The 10,769-nt window shown below is 37.6% G+C and overlaps 1 protein-coding gene across 1 annotated transcript; it reads right to left on the bottom strand.

Moving 5' to 3' along the window:
• Nucleotides 1-10,091: 10,091 nt before the first annotated feature.
• Nucleotides 10,092-10,562, bottom strand: LOC117932618 (proline-rich receptor-like protein kinase PERK9). Its single transcript, XM_034853897.1, has one exon. It carries the CDS (start codon nt 10,560-10,562, stop codon nt 10,092-10,094), a length of 471 nt encoding a protein of 156 aa, XP_034709788.1.
• Between the last annotated feature and the right edge of the window lie 207 nt (nt 10,563-10,769).

The raw sequence follows: 10,769 nt of genomic DNA, 5'->3' as shown, positions 1-10,769 counted from the left end.
AGGAGGCAGAGTTAGAGCTGATGGGGGAGGAGAAGTTGGTTTGATTTTCTCCGAAGGAGGTGTGGTTTTCTGACTCGGATTAGATGGAACCGATGAAACATTCCCAACCCGGAAAGGTGGAGCTGCAGTAGCAGCAGTGGGTGGTTGAGGCGGAGGCTGCTGAGGCTGGGTTGTAGGCCTAAATGCCTGACCAAATGTGGGTCGAAAAATAGGACGAGGGGCAGGAGGTTGAGGTTGAGGTTGAGCCTGAGCTGGTGATGCTGCCGCAGGTGCTGGAGGTGTGGCGACTGGCCTCATGGAACCAAGGATGAGCCATGGGCGAGAAGGGGGAGGCTGGTTTGCCATAATCCAATAGAATCAATCTGAAGCAAGTAGCCCAAATACTTAACCTGAACAAGAGATCAAGGAATTGGCACAGAAAATAAGTTTCAGGAACTCGGTATTCATAAGTTCTGCACCCCTCAAAAAAAATGCAAAACATATCTAGAACTCCAATAGTACTAGTGCTCAAAACACATGGGAAACTATATGCAGACGGAAAATGGAAATAAGAACAGAAAAAAAAAAAGCATCCGATTCAGGAGATTGCACCCTCGTATGGGTTTCGATCTTCTGGGTTATTTAAGGAGAGTTGGCCTCTTTTTTGGGTTTCATACGGAATGTCCTCTTGAGAATATGGATCACATGCATGTGAAATGTGATCAAACATCTCACCTCTGCTTCCTAAGCTGTGGTCTAAATGGAGTGAATTCCTTAGCAGGAGTTGAGTTAGCCCATCATGTCCTACATTCATTCATTGCCTTGGTTACTCTCTTTGAACCATGCAAATACAATGCATATCATCAGTATCCATCCAAGGGAAATGCAAGACTTCATACAGCAGTTTGGACCCACTTTAAAGCTTGATACTGTTAGCTTAATTTTCAAGTCCGGTAGAAGAAGGAGATATCCTATTGGCTCCTTTGTAGTATAGGAATTTAGTGGGATATGATTTGATAGTGAATGGGGAAGGAATAAAAGACACTTTATTTGTATTAGTGTTGAATGTATGAGTTGCAATTTGATCCCATTCTGAGGGATGAGGGCTAGCCTTAGAATATGCATGATGTGATTTTTCACTCATTAATTAGTACTAAATTCGAAATTGTTTTTCTTTCTTCCCTTTTATTTTTTCAATTTCTTCTTATTATCTTGGGCATGGATAATACTCTCCTTAACAGCGTTTGAATTCCTTCAGAGCATTTGAACTCCATCTGGGTGTTTGAACGCACTCCCTCTCTTAGTTTCCTCATTCCCAAGTTTTGATCCTTTTCCCATAGCTTCTATCATAGCTATTTTATAAGTTTTACCATCCATAAGTACATATTTATCTCAACATTAATGAGTTTGAATCAAGTCAGAGCGAGACATGATGAGATGAAAGCCGAATGTACAAGAATATGGCCTAAGGAAATAAGTTATATTTGATCAAAATAAGAAATGAACCAAAATTATCAACTAAACCTAAATACGTCAACAAAACTAATAATTTAAAAAAATTAGTATAAAAACTAAAAAAAGTATTATTATTAATAATAATAAAAATAAAATAAAAATAAAAAAGAGTTTTGCATTCTTTCAATATAGGCTTAAGGAGCACTTTATTCCAAAAATACAAAAATGTTACTTTTGAGATTCAAACATTGGAGGTTTAGAAAGCTTTGTCATAATTAATTTTAATATCCATCAAAATTTTAATTAATTAAAAATATGCTAATTACATCAGGTTCATTAAAACAAAGATAAATGCGGGAAGTACATATGGAGCGCTTCTTTTAGAATTCTATTTAAATATTTTTTTTTAATTGTGGTTGATTTTCAATAAGTTATTTCTAACATATGAAAAATTAGGGTTTTAATTAATTAAGCACCATCACAAGCTTGACATTAAGGTTCAGGTGCCCTTAAAAGTGAGGGAGAGGTCCAAGACTCATGCCCCTCTGCCTATTTTTCGACCACATTTGGTCAAGCATTTAAACCTACGGCCCGGCCTCAGCTGTCACCGCCTGCTGTTATTGCAGCGCCATCTTTCCCGGTTGGCAGTGTTTTATTAGTTCCATCTCATCCGAGTCAGAAAATCAAACCACCTGCTCCTCCTCTATCTCCCCTATCTCTGCCTCCTGCCCAGGTAATATTCATTCGTGGGCCCATTGAGCAAAAGACTATGCTCATGGAAAAGCCCAAGCCACCATTCAAGCCCTCCAATGGTGGACTGCAAAAGGATGTGGACGACACTGCGAAGCCAAGCTTTGTCCCTGACTACGAGAAGCGTGAGCAGACCAAGGACCACATAGGTATTCATTGAAGAAAATTGAAATAGCATAAGATCACATGTTAACATTTAAGCATGCATTTAATAGTAAATAAAAAAAACCGGTTACCTTGGTTTATGCCATGGGAAGCCATTTCTTCCTCTCTCTGATATCCAATGAGCTGCTCTAGGTGCGTGATGGTACGAGAACTAGGGATCAATGAGCTCTTCCCTTGCCTCCCAAAATTCAGTCCAAAGTGCAAGTGTGTGTGCATGCAGTGCTCTCCAAGAGAAGAAAAGAGGAGTTCTCCAAATGCACACACATCTATATATATATAAATAAATTCATATATATATTACACATTACACACTTTATTTGGACTACTTGACTTAATGGGTCAGTCAAGTGAATTAGGGTGAGCTCATAAAAAATCAAACAACAATATGTGTCCAGTCCCATTATGGACCACAATGCAAAAATTAAATTAACACTGATTTATGATATTATCAAATTGATTATGTAAGTCCACACATAAAAATTCCAACAATTCTCCCACTTGGACTACATAATCAAACATCACAACATATACATAATCATAAATCAATGTCCCATAGAATCTCATCAAAAACAAATAATCAAAAGCAATCATATATGTTTCATTGCTTGATTCATAGGGAAATGTATAATAATAGCAATCCTTCCAACAATAACATAGTATTACAATACCAAAAAGTGGCTCCCACTAACTTAATACAACCTAGGCTTCCAACAACCCCATTTGAGATACATGTTCCTGAAACGCAATTATGGGTAAACCTTTTGTTAATGGATCTGTTAACATACTTTTTGTGGACATGCGTTTAATATCAATAAGAGACTCTGCCACTTTCTCCTTAACAAAATAGAACTTTACATCAATATGTTTGGAGCGAGAAATGCTCCTAGTGTTCTTGAAGAAAGCAACAGCTGCGGAATTATCACAAAATAATTTCAGCGGTCTAGAAATGGAGTCAACAACTCCCAAAGCTGAAATAAAATTCCGCATCCACATAGCATGACAACAAGCCTCATAACATGCCACATACTCTGCCTCCATAGTTAAGGATGTTGTAAGTGTCTGTTTGACTCTTTTCCAAGATACAGCTCCTCCTGTCATCATAAAAATATAGCCCGTTGTGGATTTCTTATCATCTATGCAACCAGCAAAATCAGCATCATAAAACCCAACTACATCAAGTAAGCTGGTGCGCTGATATGTCAACATTAAGTCCTTAGTTCATTGCAAATACCTAAGGACCTTCTTAGCTGCTTTCCAATGTTAACTCCCAAGATTGCTCAATTACCTTCCCAACATGCCCACAACAAAAGCAATATCAGGGCGTGTACATACTTGAGCATACATAAGGCTGCCAACCACAGATGAATAAGGAATGGTCCTCATTTCCTCTCTCTCTCTCTCATCATCATTTTGAGGACACTGAGCCTTTGAAAACTTATCACCCTTCACAATTGGCGCTTTAGTAGATTTACAGTTGTTCATATTGAACCTCTTCAATATCTTTTCAATGTAGGCTCTTTGAGACAATTTAAGCACTCCATTAGCCTTATCACGAAGAATCTTTATGCCCAAAACATAAGAAGCCTCACCAAGATCCTTCATGTCAAAATAGGTTGACAACATGTGCTTTGTCTCAATCAACAAGTCAGAATCATTTGATGCGAGTAGTATATCATCAACATATAAAACAAGAAATATGTAACTACTCCCACTGACCCTCAAATATATGCATCTGTCAACTGTATTCTCTTTAAAGCCATTTTGGGTGATAATCCTATCCAACTTTAGATACCACTGCCTCGAAGCCTGTTTAAGACCATAAATGGACTTATTGAGCTTGCAAACTAAATCTTCATTTCCAACTTCTGCAAGACCAGTAGGTTGCTCCATATACACCTCCTCATCCAAATCACCATTCAAGAAAGCTGTCTTGACATCCATCTGATGTAGCTCCAAATCAAAATGAGCTACTATGGTCATAATCACTCTAAAAGAGTCCTTGGTCGACACAGGTGAGAAGGTTTCTTTGAAATCAATTCCTTCTCTTTGACTATAACCTTTAACCACAAGTCTAACTTTATATCTCTCTATTTTCCAACTAGAATCACGTTTGGTCTTAAAGACCCACTTACACCCAACTAGTTTACAACCATGTGGCAATTTAACCAAGTCCCAAACACCATTCATATACATAGAATTCATTTCATCATTCATGGCTTCTTTCCAAGAAGTGAATTGAGGACAATGAATTGCTTCTTGATAAGTGACTGGATCAAAAGCATCATAACCATCATACTCATGATCCTACAAATAAACCATATAATCATCTGAAATAGCCGGCCTACGAACCTTCTGTGATCTTCTCAAAGGAACCTCATTAACAACAGTATCATCTACAGGAAGGCCAGATTCCACTTGATCACCATGCTCTCCTTGATTAGTGGTTGGTTGTTGGACAATAGGAACATCCACATTTGGAACATGAGATGTAGGAAAAGGAATCACAACATGCTCTTCTCCAAAAGGTATCTCACGAGGCACAAAATTTGGATCAGCATTAACTTCATCCTCAAAATATACAGCCTTGTCTGACTCAATGATCCTGGTGGTATGAGATGGACAATAAAATCTAGAACCCCTTGATCCAATGCAATGGCCAACAAAGAAACCACTAATGGTTTTAGGATCAAGTTTCTTTGACTGTGGGTTATAGGGCCTAACCTCAGCCTTACATCCCCAAACATGGAAATGGTGAAGGCTGGGTTTCTTTCCTGACCATAACTCATAAGGTGTCTTAGGCACAGACTTATTGGGCACTTGATTCAAAATATATGCTGCAGTCCTTAAGGCTTCACCCCACACAAATTCTGGTAAAGAGGAATTGGACAACATGCACCTCACCATATCTAACAATGTGTGATTCCTCATTTCTGCAACCCCATTATGTTAAGGAGTGCCTGGCATTGTATATCTCGCATCAATGCCACATTCCAACATAAACTTAGCGAATGGTCCAGGATTCCGTCCAGTCTCATCATATCTCCCATAATACTCACCACCTCTATCAGACTTCACAACTTTAATGGGTTTTCCCAACTGCAACTCCACCTTAGCCTTAAAGGCTTTAAACACATTTAGGGAGTCAAATTTCTCATGGAATAGTTCAACATAACCAAATCTAGAGAAATCATCAATAAAAGTGATGAAATATTTATAACCCCCTAAAGCATTTGGTGTCAAAGGACCACATATATCTGTGTGGATCAAGTCTAAAGTACTTCCACACCTATCAATCTTCTCCTTTCTGGTCTTTGCTGACATCTTCCCCTTTAAGTAAACAACACAAGTTTCGAAGTCTAAGAAATCAAGATTAGAAAGCACACCATCTTTAACCAATCTCTCGAATCTTTGCCTACAAATATGACCTAGGCGTTTGTGCCACAACATGGAAGAACTCAAATTCATTATAGCACGCTTGCAACCAACAACAGAATTAACAGAAAATGAATCACATAATGAACCATGATGCAAACTGAGACTATAAAGATTTCCAAACAAAACACCATTGCCAATTAAGATTGAGTTGCAAAAAATATCCACTTTTCCACCTCCAAAGTGAAAAGAATAACCATGTCTATCCAAAGAAGATACAGAAATCAGATTCCTCCGAAGTGAGGGTATGAAAGCCACATTATGTAACAACAAAAAACTTTCTGTGATCAACTTCAGCTTTATCATGACAAAAAATTCCACTTTCACTTTGCTTCTGTCACCCATATACACACATTCTTCATGTTTTGACGGCCTCCTTTTGTTTGTCATCTCCTACAAAGAATTAGTGACATGAATAGTGACACCAGTATCTAACCACCAAGAATTGGCATGAACATCAACAATATTTGTCTCAATCATGTTTGCATTCAAATTAACCACAACCACAATTTCACATTTCTTTTGAAGCAATCAGCTTGCTTGTGGCCAATCTTGTGGCAAAAGTTGCACTTCCCCTTGAATTTCTCACTCTTTGCAACATTAGAAGAAGCAGATGCATTGGAGGTTCCTTGATTTGAATTCTCTTTCCTCTTAAACTACTTAAAGCCTCCAAAATTCTTGTGTGGAGGTTTTTTCTTCATATTACTGACTTGATCAGTTACAAGAGCAAGGGAGTGAGTCTCATTTTTCTTCAATGAGACTTCATGTTGCACTACAATAGACATCAACTCCTCCAGAGTCCATTCTTCCTTCAAGGCATTGTAAGTCAACTTCACTGCATCAAAGGAAACAGGAAGAGACTCAAGTATCAACCATTTCAGAAATTTTTCACCCAACTCCATTTTCATCTCATTTGCCTTGTTGAATTAGTGTTTTAGCTTGATGATATGATCTCTAATCCCACTAACTCCATCATATACAGTAGTTGTGAGAAGCTTCAAATGAGTTGCCATTTCTACCTTATCAATCTTGGTGTAATTAGCCTTCACATATTCCAAGAAGTCTTGGGCCCTTTCCGTCTTTGGTACGCATTCTTTGATAGATTTATCCATAGTGTATTTCATCACCATCAAACAACTCCTGTTGGAGTGCTCCCATCTTTCATAAAATGATTTTTCATCTGCAGAGCTCACATCAGTGGGCTTACTTGGCTCATCAACCCTCAAAGCCAAGTCCAGATTTTGCAGAGTCATATACATGTTAAAAGACTCAAACCATTCTTCAAAATTATTTCCAGTAAGAGGTTTGATGGCAAACAATTGCAGAGAAATACCAGGATTGCTGATAGCTGGAAAATAGCAAAATTCAACAATATGCATGTTATTACAATATCGTGCATTTGCTAGTTTCCATAATTTCTCAATTTAGCAATAGCTTGGAATTTTGAAAATTCCACAGCGGTAAGGACAACTAATTAAATATTACAACCAAGATGTACTAATTTTATTACCGAAAGGGCAAAGAAAATTAGTACGGTTCACAATATACAATTAATTTCCTTCACCAATCTAAGCATCCTACCAAGTATTATTATCATCGATAGGACAATTACAGTACCCGTATGGATCTTAGTAATCACAATAATAAAGCAACTAAATGTGAGAGTTAAATTATCTCAGCAAAAACAATTTGACACATATAGGGTCACGATAGGCAACCACATATCTGTTCACTATTGTCATGATAAATTGAAATATTTAATTTGCGCAATTTGACACACTTGGAATTGCAATAGGCAATCACACAAGTGTTGTTTATTGCCACAATAAATTTAAATAGTTAACAAAATTGACCTTGGACAACATTATTGGTATAAAATAAAAATTATACCATAAAAACAATAATTATAATAATTGTCCCAATAAAGTCAATTTTAACAAATGCATAATAATTTTAACATATGCATAATCAATCCAAAAATACCAAGGCAAAAAAAAAAAAAAAAAAAAAAATTGTTGTTTTTTTTTTATGACATCAGTAGGGCCCCCTATTCATCTTCTCCTCTAGCTGAACACGACTTGGTTCTGAAGAAGAAAAAAAAAATTTCCACCCAAAATTAATTTTGCGCATTTTTCGACAAAAATACTTAGATTTCCATCCTCAAACATCTTCAATCCAAACCCAAAAAAATGCACAAAAAACACATAATAGCAAGAACCAAACAAGCCCTAATTTTTGAAATATCATCAAATGAGCTCCAAAAATCACAAAAATTGATGGGTTTTGCTCCAAACAATATTCTCTACAAGTCTCCATCCTCAATCAGGCTTGAAAACCAAGAATAAACATCAAATGAAAAGAAAACCCTAAAAAATGGCTTCCATAATCAGAAAACGAAAACAAAAAATTAACCCAAAATTGCAGCTCAAATGTCATCCATGCTAGCTCTGATACCAATTGAAGAGAATTGAAATAGCATAGGATCACATGTTAACATTTAAGCATGCATTTAATAGCAAAAAAAAAACCGATTACCTTGGTTTATGCCATGGGAAGCCATTTCTTCCTCTCTCTGATATCCAATGAGCTGCTCCAGGTGCGTGATGGTACGAGAACTAGGGATCAATGAGCTCTTCCCTTGCCTCCCAAAATTCAGTCCAAAGTGCAAGTGTGTGTGTGTGCAGTGCTCTCCAAGAAAAGAAAAGAGGAGTTCTCCAAATGCACACACATCTATATATATATATATATAAATTCATATATATATTACACATTACACACTTTATTTGGACTACCTGACTTAATGGGCCAGTCAAGTGAATTAGGGTGAGCCCATAAAAAATCAAGCAACAATATGTGTCCAGTCTCATTATGGACCACAATGCAAAAATTAAATTAACACTGATTTATGATATTATCAAATTGATTATGTAAGTCCACACATAAAAATTCCAACATTCACAAGAAAGCAGACTGTGATCAGGATGACAGCATGAAGATCATAACAATTGCAGAGAACATCAGGGGAGTTATAATGGAGCTAAGCCCCGTCGGCATGAAACACGAACCCTAAGGCAACTCGAACACACTCATCAAGAGCAACCCCAAAACTTGGTGGAGCAGAAAATTAGGAAGCACGCCAGTAGCTGCGACGAAGAGAAGTCAAAAAAGATGGACAAGATTTAAAACAAAATGGGGAACCCCTCACCACCCATGAATGCGCGCTCATTCGTGAACAGCAATATACGAGGAGTTATCAACTCCATTCTCTTCCACACCTCTTGCACCAACCATGATCATGATCTTGGTGTAAGTGTTTTCTTCGCTGTATTGGAAAGTTAAACGTAATTTAGAAAGTGAGAATACTTCAATTTTTGCAATGTTTTCAAAATCGGTAACATCATAAATATATAATTTATATATTATTAAAATTAAAAATATTATATAAAGTTTTTTAGATACATAAAAAAATTAAAAATCAAGAATATTTATTTTTTATCTTTAATATTATCAAATTAAACTATAGATGTATTAATATTTTAATATTTTATTAAATAACATAGGTATCTATAATATTTAAATATAAATATAAATATATTTATTAAAAGTTATTTCATTTTGCTTTATATATATTAAATTATTTTATTTATAATATTTACATTTTTACTATAATAAAAAATTTGAGAAGAATTTTACATGTATAGCATATGCAGTGAAGTGGTGCTGCCCATGCGTTTGTTCAAACCCCCAGGTTACATCCATATCTTATGGATTTTTCTCAACCCTCCCTTCGTGCAATCCCACATCGGAAGCGGATAAAGAATAAAATGCGTTTTTTTTGTCCATTGCCCACTCACACAAATTGAATGGGCTTAGGCCCAAGATATGGCATATCTCTACACACTGTCTTAATAGATCGTCGTTCTCTCCGGTTTAAGATGCACAGTTGATACTTTTAAACATCTATAAATACGAGATCATGTAATGTTTGAAAAATAAAAAGTGGTGAAAGATAGTAAAGTTTTAATTCTACCCAATTTTAATCTTATTTTCTAATTGTTTATATTTGTCCTTTTCACCAGTGATGATGGGTCGCCATTGTGTTGGAGTTGGGGTCGTGTTTCTTGCTGGCGGGGCTGAGCCTCATTATAGCTCCCTTCTTGTCCCCTGCAATTGTTATGATCTCCATGCCGTTATCATTAAGAGTGTGCTTTCTTGTGATTACCTTTGTGGTCTTTGCTCTCCATGTCCTTGGTCTTCTCAAGCTACTCGTAGTCAGGGACACTGTTTGGCTTCGCAGTGTCGCCCACATCCTATTGCAGTCCACCATTGGATGGCTTGAATGGTGGGTTGGGCTTTTCGATGAGCATGGTCTTCTGCTCAATCGGCTCAGGAGTGGATTTTACGTGGGCAGGAGGCAGAGTTAGAGAAGATGGGGAAGGAGAAGGTGGTTTGATTTTCTCAGAAGGAGGTGTGGTGTTCTGACTCGGATTAGACGGAACCGATGAAACATTCCCAACCCGGAAAGGTGGAGCTGCAGTAGCAGCAGTGGGTGGTTGTGGCGGAGGCGGCGGAGGCGGCGGAGGCTGCTGAGGCGGGGTTGTTGGCCTAATTGCCTGACCAAATGTGGGTCGGAAAATAGGCGGAGGGGCAGGAGGTTGAGCTTGAGCCTGAGGCTGAGCATCAGGAGCTGTTGACGCAGCCGCAGGTGCTGGGGGTGGGGCTACTGGCCTCATGGAACCCAGGATGAGCCATGAGCGAGATTGGAGAGGCTGGCTTGCCATAATCCAACAGAATTAATCTGGAGCAAGTCGCCCAAATACTTAACCTGAACAAGAGAACGAGGAATGGGCACAGAAATTATGTTTCGGGAACTTGGTATTTATAAGTTCAACACCCAAGAAAAAAAAAAATGCAGAAGACATCTAAAATCCTAACACTAGTGCTCAAAAATCAAAACCCACCAAGTGCAAATACGGTGAAACATATGC

This window comes from Vitis riparia, chromosome 15 (genome assembly GCF_004353265.1).
Source record: "Vitis riparia cultivar Riparia Gloire de Montpellier isolate 1030 chromosome 15, EGFV_Vit.rip_1.0, whole genome shotgun sequence".
Classification (NCBI taxonomy): Eukaryota; Viridiplantae; Streptophyta; class Magnoliopsida; order Vitales; family Vitaceae; genus Vitis; species Vitis riparia.
Note: the sequence above shows the minus strand (reverse complement) of the source record. Positions and strands in the feature narration are given on the sequence as shown.

Bases quoted from the DNA above. Each gene is read 5' to 3' on its own strand.
- LOC117932618 (XM_034853897.1), bottom strand. From the start codon at position 10,562: ATGGCAAGCCAGCCTCTCCAATCTCGCTCATGGCTCATCCTGGGTTCC.